The 17113-nt window shown below is 35.1% G+C and overlaps 1 protein-coding gene across 1 annotated transcript; it reads left to right on the top strand.

Annotated features, from left to right (window-relative positions):
* Window positions 1–8521: 8521 nt before the first annotated feature.
* Window positions 8522–15984, top strand: LOC142641325 (uncharacterized). The gene is made up of 7 exons (XM_075815735.1): window positions 8522–9017; window positions 12265–12405; window positions 12508–12873; window positions 13178–13423; window positions 14147–14239; window positions 15007–15207; window positions 15551–15984. The coding sequence occupies exons 1-7, from the start codon at window positions 8673–8675 to the stop codon at window positions 15764–15766; spliced, it is 1608 nt and encodes a 535-aa protein (XP_075671850.1). The 5' UTR covers window positions 8522–8672; the 3' UTR covers window positions 15767–15984.
* Window positions 15985–17113: the final 1129 nt, after the last annotated feature.

The following is a 17113-nucleotide window of genomic DNA, read 5'->3' as shown; positions in this document are numbered from 1 at the left end:
AGTTTAAACACTTTGAAGAGAGATGCCATTATGTGTTAATTTCCTCAAAGCAGGAGGTCTGAGGACCCAACATAGCTAAGGCTCTTTTTAACACTTAGTAGGAGGTCTACGGCATGGCTCATTTTCAATTTTCAATAGAAATGGATTAGTCTTCTTTCCCGATAACATTAAAGAGTAATATATTAAGACTTAATGAGTTCATGTTATATTCAAATTGTCATAACTACCCATTTAATAAACGTGCAGTGTTCATGTCCAACCTATAGAACCCGTTTGACCCATTTAATTAAATGTCATTTTACCAATATACCCTTCAAAACTTTAGGTATATAAACTTATTAGTTATTATGGTTTATTTTGTAATTAATTATTTGTGATATTGAGATATGTTTTTGTGGGGATAAAAAGTCCAAGATGCGTTTTTGGGCCATGGGCTTTCTCCGAGGATGTTTACCTGTCCGAGGACAGATTGATGGTAATAAGAACGTCAAACTTAGAGATCCACGAGCAAACTGTGGTGGAAGAAATTAATGGAAGTAATTTGAGGATGTGTATCTCCTCGGCTAAGTGAAGTAAGGGTCAGATAGTACATCATGTTGACTAGAATGACTTTTTAGGAGGTCTTGTGGATGAAGATATGTTTCATGGGAGCACAGAGAGCAAGAACAATTGGGAAATATCTTAGAAAAAGCTACTACCACCGTATTGAATGCTCTGTACCTAAGTCTCTAGCCGCATTAATGAGGAAGTGATATCTAAACAGTGATTTCCAGCCTTACAGCTATTACCTAAAGACTTCAAGAAGGTGCTGATGTGACAAGTATCAATGTTAGCAGTCTAGATTTACACGTGGAGAGCAAAAATGAAGAGGAAAAAGAAGCCTAAGAAGGAAGAAGGTCCCGGAGAAGTGAAGAGATGGGAGATAGGAAGAAAAAACACTATAAACTGGATATTTGTAATTAATCTTTAAGAGAGAAGAAATATAAGAATATGTTCCTCGGCTTGAGTCCGATGACAAGTTTCATCATATAAACCTATCCGTCCTTATCATTTTGTAATCTTGGGCCACTGTTGTTACTATTTAAGCTTATTAGAAACAAGATTTCTGACCCACTCTCTATAAATTTATTGTATTGGGCTCTTTGGGCCTATACCCTTCCTCTTGTTAGGCTTGGTTGGGCTTAGGTACAAATTGCGGTCTTACAGCTTTAGTTTTGAATGATTATTTGTGATGCAGTTACTTGTTAATTTTGAATTTTATATTAAAAATTTATTTGTTTGGATTTTCATAATTCAGATCAATTTGGTTAATGCTGAAATTTGTATTTTTTTTTTCGCGTAGATTAAATTTGATAAACGGGTCAACACAACTGACTCATTTGATAAACAGGTCGTGTTAGGATTGAGGAATCTTAACTCGTTTAATAAATATATCGGGTTAGTGTTGACTCATATAATTGAATACTCATAAGTCGACACAACATGAACTTGACATGTAAATACTAATTGCCACCCCTACTTTATATACCACAAATTTTCAAAATCTGTCACGTGTCCACATATTTAATGCATGTTTGAGATGCACTTATACACACATTTGATTTTTTTTTCTTTAAACGTTCTTGTTTTTAAAATGCAAAATTGATAATTAAGTTTTGTATTTAGGTCTTATTAACATTTCTTTTACAAATTGTTAGGAAAATTGACTATTATCGATTATTCAAAATACCCATCATATATATATATATATATATATATATATATATATATATATTTGGTTCCACTTAGGGTTAATTTTAATTGAGTTAGATTTATATTGGCTAAATATTTTAAAATAGATGAGGCATTAGGCTGAAGCCAAAGTAACTAAGGCCTAGAGCCGACCCTAGTCCTTAGCTAATGAAATTGAGCCATGTAAGCTCCCTTGAGTTTTCTTGAATTCACGACAAGTAATATTTGTCTCAAGCCAATGGGAAGTGTGCTGGCATTATATGATAGGTCTACATGGACTTTTTTTTTATTAATTAAATGTAAGGTTAAACTCGTATTTGCATTCATAATTCATTATTAAACTCATTTGCATATGTTGGGTTAAAATGAATTGACCCCTTACAATTAATTAATTACTTACCCAAGTTAATTAATTAGATCAAATTTCATGCAATAGCGTGGCAGCACAAACAAATCACCAAATTATCTAAATGCAGCGAAAAATAAATTTGACATAGGTGATTTGTTTACGAATAGGGAAAACCACGAGGCAAAACCTCACCGGGTGATTTTAAGGTCACCACTCCCAAGAATCTACTATTATTAATCACAAGCGGTTATAAGTATAAGGTATCTTACCAAACCTTTTGACCTATCCTGAAATACCAACCTACAGTTGAACCCTTCCTCCAATACCCAATTGGACTTGTATTGTAACAGCAATCTTTCCATTCAATGCACGAATCTCAGTATGTGACCAACCAATGATGCATAGGTCCCAATACGTGACTAACTCCTTTGCATGAATCCCAGTATGTGACTAACTCCACAGCAACCCTTTGATTGATGTAGTTGATTTACAACAACTTCACATAAAAACACAAATAAGATCTTCAATGATGGTGTGAGAGACTTTGTTTGTTTATAAAACCCAGAGGCATACAAGAAATACAACAAGAATTCTTTCTTCTATAAGAGGAGGCTAAGGTTTCAAAAAGAAAACCTTATGAATCTCTCTAGGGTTAGGTTTTTCTTTTTCCACCTCCTTGTTTAAATAGGAGCTCAATGGGCTCTCCTATTTCAAATAGATATACACAAACCTTGGACTTTCCTAGTCCAATAAAGATTATACAAACCCATAAACAAAAAGCCTTTTAGAATAAAAATGTTGTTGGTTATAGTCTGAATCCCGTAAACTCAATAGATCGAGACATGTGTCGAGCTTTAATGAATCTCGACAACTCGAGCTTTTGTTGAGGAGGTATCGAGACCTGCAGATTACACTTTTCTTAAACAATTTTTAAGTAATTTTTATGTCTTTAATGTAACCACTTGTAATAATCATCTTGAACTTATATAGATTTACCCAAATATAAATAAAATGTGTTTTGTCAAAGGATATGCCAATTACATAAAAATATGTCTCTTACAACATACGTCAAAAATAACCTTATAGTTTAACTGGTTAGTATCTTATGATGTTTCTAATAAAAACATCCAGCGTTTGAATCATCTCTCCCTCAATTATTGAATCATAAAATAAATAAATAAATAAAATCCATTATTCAACCTCATTAATTGTTTAGGAAAATTTTAAAATCAAGTACCCTTGAAGTAGCCTATTGTGGTGGGCCTTTTTGTAATTCTGGGCTGGACTGCTTCCTGCCGCGTTGTGGCCCAGTAGTTCTGGAGTATAAGAGTCTGGGCTGGCTTAACTGAAACTCACCTCAAGCCAGCTTATGTGCAAGTTAGAACCCTTTTTTCTGAGATCTTGGACACGTACCCACGGTAGAAGATGCTATCACAAAAAAGTTATAGCAGGAGGGCATAATACAATAAAATAAGAAAAATATATCGGCTGCTAACCAAAGACAATTATTAAACCACTTTCTTAGTAAGGAAAACACAATGATATGAGTACGGTAGAAATATGTTAGTGACAATAATAAAAGAAGAAGAAGTAATGTTAATGCTTGATTAATAAAAAAAGAGTGGTTAGCCTACCGTGCTTGGTTCCTTAGGAGGTTTAAGTCCAGGAAGGGAACCATTCTTCAATTTGGACAATCTTACATGGAAGTCCTGCCATGGAAATTGACCATTTTGAAAGAATGGGCCTAAATGGCTTATCCTCGAAACCTTTTAACCTTGCTAGAGAGTAGGCATTTGAGAGGAAGAAAAGGGAGTAGTTTATTGGTGCATGCTTCTATCACACTCTTGTTTCCTCACTTTACTCCTTACCCCCTCTGTTTTTCTCTATTTTCTTTCTTATTCCTATAATCCCCTTTTTCTTCCTTATTTTCCGTTGTTTTCTTTCTTACTATTTTTCTCTCTTGTTTTTCCTTACTCTCTGCTTGCCTTTCGTTGTTCTTCCTACTCTTCTTACTGCCATTCACTATGCACAGCTAAGGCCTTTATTCTGCATGCCGTGATGAGTTTTACTGTTGTGAGGGTCAATTTTTGGGCGGTGTCCAGGCCCAAGTTTAAGCAAGGACGTCGGACCCTCTTGTTGTAATTTGAAGGGACTAGGCTTGGTTCACTGTAGCTAAATGGACTGTTTACCAAACCAAGTGGTGCACAGAGCAAGAATCCTGCAATACGTACACACTAGCAAGCGAGAATATGTATTGAGCAATAAGAAAATAGCAAAGGAAGACAAGATTATAACAATAAAACACAGAGTAATTGTTCAGGATCCTCAAATCAATAAGAACTAATCCATTATTTTTTCTTAGTTATGGATTACAAATGCGTTCACTAAGACGTAATACAAGGTCCAAATAAACTCAAAAATTACAGACTTAGATGACTATTTAAGCCTCTAAGACTTGCAAAGTTTGAATTCTTTTGAATCCAAGCATGTACTATAGTGGCTGTTTCTGGGATACCAGAAGATATTCCCTTGTTTTCTTTGAATTTTACAGAGCTTTTTCTTAATGATTCTGTCTGATTTCCTTCTTGTTATGCAATGGAGTATTTTTCCTTTCTCTTTACCTTCATAGGTCCTGCATAAGAATACACTACACAATACACATATCTTCAAACAATTGTTAGTTTTTTAGATTATGATAATACATTTTAATAAATATACATATATGTAAATGAATTTCATGAGAATAATTCAGCCACAAGAATCTTGGCCCCAATTCTCACAGACTTAATGCTTTTGCACAAAACTTGTGGGATTTGGAACTCAAGTCCAAGTGGCTTTGCTTGGGCATTGCCATCCAAGATAATTAGGTGAGGAGGATTTTTGTGGGAAAGAGTAATATCTGATGTGTGCATGTTTTTGACTTATATTTCTTTGGACGCTAAGTGACATTTCAAATAATATCAAGGAAATGGGACAAATTCCTACTCCTTAGCTCTCTCTTTTGTTTTCTTCTTTCTCTTCCTTGCTGGGTTTTTAAAGCTCTAAGAATATGTGTTTTAAACCTCTAAACTTTTCCCCTGAATACCCATTTTTCTGCTATACGTTGTGTTCTTTTTATAGCAGATCTGGTCTGAGACCCCGGGAGAGGACGTGCCAGGTTTTCTAGGTAAAACTACATCCTCTGTGACTTGAAAATGTGCATTGGGCAGAGGTTTAGCTTATTTAGGTAATTATAACTCAAAATGGGCATTTGGCTTTAGTTATAAATGCAAGATTCCTTCTAGGAAAGTCAAAGGAATGGGTGGGCTGCTCAGCATATTATCACAGCTTTGTTGAAAATGACATAGCAAACTTGGTATGGGACTCTAGGGGAGGACGTGCCAGGTCTGCTAGTAAAACTACGTCCTCTGTGACCTGAAAAGGTGCATTGGGCAGAGGTTTATCTTATTTAGGCAATTATAACTCAAAATGGGCATTTGACTTTAGCTATAAATGCAAGATTCCTTCTTGGAAAGTTAAATAGAATGGGTGGGCTACTTGGTGTACTGTGACAGCTTTGTTGAAAATGACAATTGAGGGGAAATTGTGGGGAGGTCATGCACATGGGGGAACTGAGTTTTCCATTAGTTCATGCATTCCAAGAAAATATATGAACCAGAAATTACTCCCCTACCGACCAAACCATTCCTCCCTTACTATCCACTCGGGATCCCACGGGCTTGGACCATGGGTTATAAAGATAATACCTGGTTTTTTTGCTGGATTTTTAATGGCTTGTTCTTTGTTGGAAATCTGAACATACATAGGGCCTTGATGTTGATTTTTCTTGCTGCATATCCTTTGGCCTGACCGAGATCCTTGCTGCATGTCCTCTGGCCAGGATCCTTGTTCGAGATCCTCTTTTCCTTTTTTTCTTTTATTATTACTATTATTTCTTTTCTTTCTTTTTTTCTTCTTTTTGGGATTTTGGGCCTTCATGGTCCTTCTTAGTTTCATGAATTGGGCCTTCTTTTGTTAAGGCCCATGGTCTTTCTTTACTTTTCATGAAATGAGCTTTCTTGTGAAATTTTGGCCCTCAACAACTGTTTTACCCCTCAACTACTTTTTGTCTGGTGTGGGTGTCCTTCCTAGACCACTCACTGGTCTGTTGGCTACCTAGCTATCACCACTACCTTGTGCTGGTCGTGCCACGTTCCATTCCTAAACAAAAGAGTTTTATTTTGTTTTCTTGCTCTCCGTGGCATTCCCATTCGGATAAAGGTTGGGTATTCTCTCTTACTAACTCCTATGGCATGCACCTAATGATTCCAGCTTATCTTTCCCTCTTTTGGGTGGTATGTCATCCTAGCAAGAAATTTCCCCCAAAATAGCTTGAGATGGAATCCAAGAATAGACTTCCTCCTTCTCTCCACCGCCAAACCATATCCTATTTTGCCCCTAACTTATGACCCACTGTCCTTGTGTTGGCTAGGTATAAGTGGGTGGTGCTTAAGCCTTGTGCGTGCTCCACTTTCATATGAGTCCATGGCCTATTTCCTGTTCATGTGTTTGCCATTGCCTAGGGGCTTGTCTAGTCTTTGATGCACGTTTTGATGTTCATTCTTAACCTCTTGTGGTGTGGATGAGTTACTGGGTTTTTATTCTTTGCACTTCGTTTCTTCTTTAGGTTGGGTCTTGCTTGAGTATGGGCCATTCTTCCTTCAGTTCAGCCCCTATCTCTCTTTACTTTTGGTTTGTGGGTCGGCTAGCGCTCCTGCCACGCCATTTCGTTGCTTTTGCCATGTTACCACTTGACTTGTGCTTGCTAGGCCTCTTTTGGGCCTACAATGTGCTTTTTTCTTATTCAATTCATGTTGTCCAGTGTTTCTGTTAGGTTAATTCTCATTCCATTTTGGGCTTTCTTGGCCCATTTCATTCCCCTGGGCATCCTCACCCGCTTTATTTCTTTGGGCATCCTTGGCCCATTCCATTCTTACGTTCCCATGGGCTTTTGTTATATCTTTTAGGCTTCCTCGGCCTAGTTACCACATCCTTTACTTTTGAGGTTTATTGGCCTTTGTGCCAACCCCATTTACTAATTCCTTTCTTTGGGCTTTTCCAGCCTATTTTTGCTTGCTTTCCATTTCTTATAATTCTCATGGGCTTACTACTTCCTTCTTTGGGCTCTATTGGGCCCATTTGCTTTCTTTGGAGCATTTTTTACTATTTTATCGTGGACCATTATTCTTACCATTCGGGCTTAAAGGTCTTCTTCTCACTTTACTAATTCTTCTTCCTTATTCCCTTCTATATTGTTGGGCTTCTTTTTGCTATTAGGCTTTCTTTCCAAAGTATGCATCAACCCCTATAAAATAGGAGAAATTATTTTGTGGCATGTGTTTTAATTTGATTAGTTACACAATTAATAAAAATTAAAAAGACCAAAAATCCTCCCAAACTCAACTTCTAACTCTGTCCAAAAATGATTTTCTCTCTCGTTTATTTTGTATATAAATATGAAACTTGATAATTATGATAGTTATTAACACATATTCAATTTTTTTGGAGAAAAAATAGACATTCATTTTGATTGTGTTTGTACATAAAATATAAAATATGAAATTTGATAATCAAGGTATTAATTATGATATATAATTATAATAATTCTTAATAAGTATTTTTTTTCATGGACATAATAATTCTTAATATTTATTTATTTATTATGATTGTATTTGTATATTCAAAAATTTATAACAAATTTATTAAATATATAATTATGATAATTATAACAATTTGTAATAAAAATTAAAAGTTATATAGATGGGCGATGAATTATTACCATGGTATGCTAAAAAAGTTAGCATCATATGGAATAAATTTAGAATAAATCTAATGGTGTTTTAAATAGTACTTTTTTTTCACAATTTTTGAGCTAACATGTTTTGTTTGGTGTACAATAAAAACAATATAATGGTAAATAGTGAGAACAATGTTATATCAATCATAATTTGATATCTCATATTATAAATATTCAGTGTCTATAAATATTATTTACAAGTTTAACAAAAATGGCCGGACAAAACAAAATCAATACTAGGCAGGTGATTAGAATAATTCAAAATTTGAGGGGAAAAAAATTAAAAACAAAATCAACAAATACAAAATTTTCTGAAAAAACAAAAACAGAAAAAAGGGTACGACTTGGTTATAAGTAAACTTTGGATTTTGTTACCATGCGTCCAAGAATCTTGAATATATATCAATCACCAAAACAGTGAAAATATATATACCAATCATGGAAATGAAAATGAAACTGAAAACACAAATCTGCAAAATACAACTTTAATGGAAAGATAGTAAAGATAGGAGGAACATTCAGCAAAAAAGAAAAGAAAAAGAAAAAGACGATATTAGAGACAGCAACATGTAAATGTAATGTAAAGAATTCAATTCCTTCACTCCACGGATTCACAAAACAAAAAACAAAAAAAAATATTCCTTCACTCCACGTTCCACAACAACCCTCTCTTTCTCTCTTTAAAAAAACAAGAAAAGCATATTCCCCGTTATTATACTTTATAGTTGCCACAATATACATCTCTCCCTTTGTCACATGCACACACGGAGCAGCGAAGCTATGGCTTCTTCGCTTTCCATCTTCTTGTTCATCAACATCATCATAGTGTTTTCTGTCTTCCCTGCACTCCCACATGGGGTGAAATTGCCGTTTCGCCCAAAGGATGTTCTGCCTTTGTTGCCAAGACATGTGTCATGGCCTATCCTCAACTCGCTCCACAGCGCAGTGGACCTTCTGCCCACTTTCGTGGGCGCTGCCTCTGACTTCTCCGTAAACCAAACTCTCGAGTGGAAAGGCGCTTGCTTTTACAACAACACGGCTTGGATGGAGTTCCACAACAAGACTGGCTCTGAATTTGGTGGTGGCACCCTTCACATCAAGGTCTGCAATGTCAAAGTTTATTCTTTTTGTATGGTTTTCTTGTGTCTTTTGGGTGTGTCTTGTGGTTGAACTTGGTGGTGTCTGGAATTTGAACTTAGTTTTATGAGTTTGATTTGCTTGTTTTGTTTGAGTTTAGTTGGTTTTGTTGTAATTTGGAGTATTGGGTATCTGGGTATTAGATTTGTTGAACTTCATTGCAAGATTGAATCGTGGGACCCTTTATATCAATGTCTACAAATCGAAATTTACTTTTACATTTTAAATTTTGATGGGTTTGTTCTGTTTTTTGTTCTATTTAGTTGATTTGGTGGGTTTTGGAGTTTTGGGTATCTTGAGTTCTTGTTTTGTGTTAATGGAATTTGGAGTAGTGGGTACATGCTCATTTTACTTGGATTTTGGTGGTGTCTGGAATTGAGCTTAGTTGTTTGGGCTTGTTTTGCTTATTTTGTTTGAGTTGATTTGGTTTTGGTGAAATTTGGAGTTTTGGGTATCTGAGTATTGGATTTGTATGTTAGAATAATGGATATGTGTGTTGCCAATGAGCTCTAGCTCAAGTAGCACTTCTTTCACTTGTAAAAGAAAGGTGAAGGGTGTGGTTGGGGGACAAGTGATTAAATCCACCTTTTCCCCAACTGATTAGTTTTTTTGAAACAAATGATTTTCTGTAATTCTAAAATTTCATTGCTGGTTATTCATAAAGAAGAAGATGAAGAAGCTGAATTTGTTGGTTGAGGTCTGGGATGAACTCGATATCGGTTTATTTTGCATGGTTTCTTTGAATTTAGTTGGCTTTCATGGAGCTTGGAATCTTTGGTATCTAGGATTCTGGATATTGTAATTGGAAAACTTTGTTGTTGGTCTTGGGTTGAGCTTTTGTGATTGTTACTTTGAAAGGTAATTCTGAGGTTTTTTGGTTTCAAAGATACTTAATGCTTTGTTTTATGCCTCAATTAGTTGGTTTATGTTCCAAGGTTGAATTTAGAATAAGGAATACTGCAATATCAGATCATATTGTAGTTGTAGAGTTTTAATGCTAGTCTGGGGTTGACCTTTTGTGAGAGTTACTTTGTTTAGTAATTGGAAAACCTATTGTGAGCTGATTCGATCTAATGGTTTGGGTATTATAGGTTTAGTCCGCTTTAATCATGCATTGTTAGGGATGGCGTTATGTGATAGCAACAGATACTTTATGGAGGATTATAGTTGCCACAAAACATGGGAATGAAATGGGTGGGGGAGATTCATTAGTTTTATCATGTTTGAGGTGGGCAATGGCTATTATGTTCCTTCTTTTTTGTGGGATGTTTGGTGTGGGGGAGGTGACCCTATTGGAAGCTATTCCAGCAATGTTTTGTATTGCCTGAATCAAAGAGGCCTTGATATGATGGCTGACTATTGAGTTGGCATAATGAAGTCCTACATTAGGATTTATTGTTTATTAGGGCTTTACATAATTAGGAGATGGGGCACTTACAGGAATTTTTCAATCTTCTCTATTCTGTCAAAAGCAATTGGGAATTAGGGATGCTGAAGATTGCAAGCGATGTATCCTGACTAGGGGTGGCAGCTTCAAGGTTAAGTCACTCTATTAGGTCCTTGTTACCCAATTGACTCTATTCTTCTAGTGGAAAAGTATCTAGAAGCTTAAGACCCCTACTACGGTTCCTTTTGTTATTTTTTACTTGGACAGCAGCTTGAGAGAAAAACTCACCATGGATAATCTCCGCAAGTGTGGTATCTGTATTGTTGATTGATGCTGTATGTGCAAGAACAGTGGGGAGACTACAGATCGTCTACTACTTTACTGTGCTTATGCGACTGATATATGGTCTATGGTGTTCTGTCTGTTTGGGATTCAGTGGATAATGCCTGAGAAGACAATGAATTTGTTGGCCTACTGGACAAGGTTTTGGGAGACATCGCTTTGTTGATGTATGGAGGGCCATTCCTCTGTGTTATGTGCACTATCTTGATAGAGAGGAATAAGCACGCCTTTGAAGGGGTTGAGATTTCATCTTTGGAGTTGAAACTATTCTTACTTTGTTCTCTATATGCACTATCTTGATTGTGACATGGAAGATATTTAATGCCTTGTTTTATACCTCAATTAGTTGGTTTATGTTCCAAGGTTAATTGAGAATAAAGAATGTTGCAGCATCAGATTATATTAATGTTCCTGAGTTCTTTTCTATTCATTGAATGTTTGAGGGCTTGTGGTAAAAAAACATACCTACTTTTCTTCAATTTTGGGGTACTAGCTTTCTTTGTGATTTTGTTATTTGGTGTTACTTCCAGTTATCTGTCTTATATTATTAATATTAGATGAATATTATTTGTAATTTGTTATTGTTGATTCTAAGTTAGTTTGAGTTAGATGAGTTATGATTAGTTTTAATGATAGATTATAGAAGTTAGTGTTTATAATTATCTAATTGGATGTTACTTTTGCATAAATTCAGATGTGGACAATGAATAAAGATTAGCCATGATTTCCCAAGTCACAAATTGTTAACTAGTCAAACTTGGAGGTTTAGTTTTCCCTCAAAATAAATCATTTTTGTTTCCCTTTTATGTGGTGATTCTGTCAATTGTAAGGTGCAACATATAACTTTCCTTCTTGTTGAAGATTGTACAGGTCTATTTTTCCAATTAGTTGGTTTATGTTGGAGATTGTTCAGGTCTTTGTGTATATGAGCCTGTACAGTTTTGTTTTGTTTTTTTTTCCAATATTTGGTTGGAGATTTCAGGATAAAATTCCTCATTACCATTCTTCTTGTTGATTTTATTTGTATACAGGATAATTGATTTTTTTTAGTATCAAGTTAATGAACTTTGCTGTACAAATTTGAATCTTTCAGGTTTTCCTTTGATGGCTTGTCTGTGGATTAGGGTCCTTCTCTCATGGTTTTATTCTGTCCTTTTTTGTTTGAAATTTTATTCTTATATCTGGTTTCTTGGATGCTTTGAGGATTTTTGTGCTTGCCATTGGGTTTGAAGGAACTGAAATCCATCATTTTATTATTGAGATTTCTTGGAAGTTTCATCTCTGTGTTGTGGCTTTAGTTCCTGCCATGTGTTATTGACCCTATTGAATAATCTAGATCTTGTTTCATAGGCTTAGCTTTGATGCTGCTGGTTTGCTGAATGTCTCATGATTATGTTATGGAGTGTTGTATTTGAACATGGTAGATTTTTTTTTTCTAGGTTACGAAAGAATAATTCTTAAGAGTTACCTGTATGCTGTCAGGTTAGTGAAGCTCATAGTTGGACATGCATGGATCTTTATGTCTTTGCAACTCCATACCGTGTGACATGGGATTACTATTTTCTATCTCGGGAGCATACATTTGACTTTAAAGAGTGGACAGGAAAAGCTGAGTTCGAATATGTAAGTTGCCACTTTCGGTTTTTGAAGACTCACTACATGTTCTATTTTTTTTTTAAGGATGATTATTATGTTAGATGTGGTCTTTACTTTCTATTGAATCAGGTGAAAAACAAGGGAGTTTCAATTTTCCTGATGCAAGCGGGGATGCTGGGAACTCTTCAAGCATTATGGGATGTCTTCCCCTTATTTACAAATACTGGATGGGGCGAGAACTCTAATCTAGGGTTTCTCGAGAAGCACATGGGAGCTTCTTTTGTACAGCGCCCTCAACCCTGGGTAACAAACATCAGTGTTGATGATATTCACTCTGGAGACTTCCTTGCAATATCCAAAATTCGTGGCCGATGGGGTGGTTTTGAGACTTTGGAGAAGTGGGTCAGTGGATCATATGCTGGTCATACTGCAGTTTGCTTAAAGGACTCTGAAGGAAAGTTATGGGTTGGTGAATCAGGGCATGAAAATGAAAAGGTAAGACTGTAACCATTAATTTTTCATCTAGTTTTGAAGTCCCTCATTTAAAAAAAAAAAAAAAAAAAGTGAACTTATTCTTTATGGTTTTTTTAATCAATCAACATGCATATACTGTCTTCTTGTACATAGCTTAGCTTTGGTGGATAAATGAAGTTACATATCTTATAGAATTAGCGATTCCCACCCTCCCTACCTCAAACAATTGCAATCTTAATTTTAGTTAGGGGTTTGGGCTACTTTCCTATGTAACCATGATTTAATCTGCAAGTGTTTTGGCTCTTTTTTCTTTTTTTTTTTGTAGGGAGAAGATATAATTGCTATATTACCATGGGAAGAGTGGTGGGACTTTGAGCTGAATAAAGATGATTCCAATCCCCAAATTGCACTGCTTCCATTGCATCCTGAAATAAGAGCGAAGTTTAATGAGACTGCTGCGTGGGAGTATGCACGGAGCATGGATGGGAAACCTTATGGTTATCATAATATGATATTTAGTTGGATAGACACTATTGATGGGAACTATCCACCTCCCTTGGATGCTCATCTGGTATGTATATTTTAATATTTGATTTTCAATTTAAAGTTTGCAGTATTAGTGGATGCTATAACTTTTCTTTTCTTTTCTTTTTATGCAACTCCCATCCTTTTATTGCTTTTGAGTTGCCAACATTAAATTTAAGTCCTGAAAATGGAAATTGTTTTGGAAGTTGCCTTGATACTAAGGATATCACGTCAACAAAAAGTCAGAACTGCCAATGAGCTCTAGTTCTAATGGCACTTCCTCCCTTTTTATGAGTAAGGTGGAGAGTGGGATCATTAGTTTAAGATCCATTGTGTGTGTGTGCTTATCAATCAATTAAACAAAGAGCCAGAACTGGTCATGATTTTGGTTAGTAAGAAACTTAGCAAGTGCTTAGAAAGCTAGCAAGACTAGGCTTTGTGAATTTTAGAATTCTGTTAGAAGTTGAATATCTTTTAATGGGATTGTGATTGATTGATGTAATTCAAAGCATCGCCATTCCCCTTTGCTACAGCCTACAGCAAGGTAACCAATCTAGAAAAGAACAAAGTTCAGAATTTATTATACCCCTTTCTGGTAGTCTTAGCAACTTCTATCAATCAGATGAATGATACAGATAAATCTGTTCTGTCCTCTTATACTCTCTTCCCTCGTGTTTTGCGGGTGTGTGTGCTTATCGCGGCAACACACCAATCTAAGAGTTTGCGTATATTATTGGTTCTGACCGTTAAAAAAACTGTGATTCTATAGGTTGCTTCAGTTATGACTGTTTGGAATCAAATACAGCCTGCATATGCTGCTAATATGTGGAATGAAGCCTTAAACAAACGACTTGGAAGTCAGGTATTATAACAACTATCCCTCTACTTTCAATATTGTTCTTGTTAGGTTAGCTCATTGAAGCATAGTTTGAAGCAGGGATTTTTATTTATTTATTCATTAATTTTTATTAATGTAAAAGATGAAAAACTATGTAGTTTTGGTTCCTCGAAGAGATGAATGAATTGCATTCAAATGGTCTGAAAAGACAAACTTTGTCATATACACTTTATGGAGCGTTTGTTAACTTGACCTCCTTGGTCATACCTTGTATTTCTAGGATCAAACATAGATAATATGTACATGTTTGGCATTGTTGTAGGAAGTTAAGTTTTAACTGTAGAGCTAGTAATAGAACTTTAGCAATATGGAGCTTTAAATGAAAAACTCTAGGGTTTTGAGTGTTTGGCAATTTACAATGAATATTGCTTTAGTTTTGGATTTATAAAGTATGAACAATGAACTGTAGATATTTTTCCTAAAACCTTCAAATTTGAAGCAGCACCCCCTTAAACCTCTTTTGCAAGATTGCCCAGTGTTTGGCAATTTATTCTAAATGGGCTCTAACGCTATTAAAGCACTTTTCTGGTAGTTTGTCACACCTGTTATGGCCTTGCCTATACCCTAGTTGCCATCATGTATGAGGGGAAGATTATAAGCAGACAGTTCTCTGAAATTTTCTTTCCTCTTTTTGTTTCATTGGAAGTCAAGCAATTGATCAAGAGCATTTTATTTTGTTACTCACAAAAAGGGGGTCTTTGATTATCTGATGTATCTCATGTTTCGTGCAGAACCTTAGTCTTCCTGAAGTTCTCGTAGAAGTTGAAAAGCGTGGGTCATCTTTTGATGAGTTGCTGACTATTCCCGAACAGGATGATTGGCTATACAATGATGGGAAGTCAACATCGTGTGTTGCTTTCATTCTTGAAATGTACAAGGAGGCAGGACTCTTTGATCCAATTGCTAGCTCTATTGAAGTCACAGAGTTTACGGTGAGTCCACCGAGATCATCTATTCTAGAGTAAGATGTCACTATTTGCAAACCCAGTATTTTGGATTATCAGTATGTGATATTTAACAAAGAAAATGTAGTATAAATTGAATGATGAGAGTTGTGTGGTTCTAACTTGTAAGGTTTGAGGATATCTTATGGCCATGGTAGATGACCACTGACACCCTTTACTTTCCTCAAGAATACTATAAAGGGAATTAGATTGTTTTAGATAACGTGGATGTCCATTCAAGACATGATCTTTATAGGTGATATGCAGGTAAACTCTTCCTTGGTAGTTTACATGTTCAATGTGTAATTATTTATTTTATTCACAAATGCAGATAAAAGATGCCTATATGCTCAACTTTTTCGAGAATAATTCAAGCCGCCTCCCAAAGTGGTGCAATGACGAAGACACTGTGAAGCTCCCTTTTTGCCAGATTCGAGGGAAGTATCGAATGGAGTTACCTGGATACAATTCCATGGAACCATATGCACATATGAATGAAAGATGTCCATCTATGCCTCCCAAATACTTCAGACCACAGAATTGCTAGAAGTCTCTGAATTTTTTTTTTTTTTTTTCACTCAGGAATTTTTATACACATTGATGACATCACGCCAGGCTCCAGCTCGGTTGGTTGTACTCTGTATTGTATGGTTTGATATGATGGTATGAAAGATCCAAATTAAATGCTTTTGGATTTCTGTTGTAAATATGGCGATCGGACATTACCAATGCAATATGATGTCAACTAAATTATTTTTATTATTATTTTATGGTGTGTGCCAAATGTCTACTAAAATTGTTGTAAAATATACGTCAGTGCAAGAAGATGAAGAGAAATATTCTTAGTGTTAGATTCTTTTTCTTTCTTTAAATCCATCTGGAATTATCAATGTTACTTGTAATTTGTCCCTTTAAGCTACGCAGGACAGTTACAACAATTTTTTGTGTCGGTATTTTTTTTTTTTAATTTTTGTTCAGGAAAAAGTTTATACTTCTTCTGACTCCACAACAAAGTCTTTAACCTAAAGAGCTTGTTTTGTGCAGCTAGCCTTATGTTGTCATGTTAACTTTTTGAGTGCTTGTATGATAATATATATGATCATTCTTCTTGAAGAATGTAAAGGACAATAAATTTATTTATAAAAGAATTTATGTAATGGTATGTTAAATAAGTTATACATTGCTAAATGAGTCTCACATGTCAACAAAAAAAAAAACATTCATATGCTTAGGTGAATCATTTAAAAGTTTAAAAGAACTATATTTATATCAATCTTCTAATTTCTATCTACCTTAAAAGTTGGTCTTCAAATTCAACCTATATCATATCAAAACACTGAAATTGTGTCATTCACTCAAAAACTAAAATACTTAATACTCCATTAGCTAAGGAGGAAAAAAAAAGAACATTAAGAAAGATAATATCTCAAATCTTTAAACTAAACAATTAAAAATAATAATAGTACTTTTTTCCATCTATATTTTTTAATAAATTTAGATTTGAAATAGGTACTTTCAACCAAAACCAATCTTTTCCCATCTTTTCTTATCCTCGAGTAAGTGCACTGAAAGTCTGAAATGGATCAAAGTGGACTGAAATGGACTAAAGTGGACCGAATGGGCCAAAATGGATTAAAGGGGACTGAAATAAACTGAAGTGGACCAAATTAGACCGAATGGACTAAATAAACCGAAATGAACCGAATGGAACAAAGTGGACTAAATCTTCAGCCACATCACCATTTTTTTATTGATTTATTCTTCTAATTTTTTGATAATATCAAATATATACCGAACAAAGTTTAGTTACAAAATTGATTATAGAAAAAAAAAAAAAAACCTTACTCAATATCTTTTCATTAGAGGTGAATTTTAACAAATCAACAATTGGATT

The sequence above is a fragment of the Castanea sativa genome, chromosome 6 (assembly GCF_040712315.1).
Source record: "Castanea sativa cultivar Marrone di Chiusa Pesio chromosome 6, ASM4071231v1".
NCBI classification, from domain to species: Eukaryota; Viridiplantae; Streptophyta; class Magnoliopsida; order Fagales; family Fagaceae; genus Castanea; species Castanea sativa.
The sequence above is the reverse complement of the archived record's forward strand: the minus strand, read 5'-3'. Positions and strand labels throughout refer to the sequence as shown.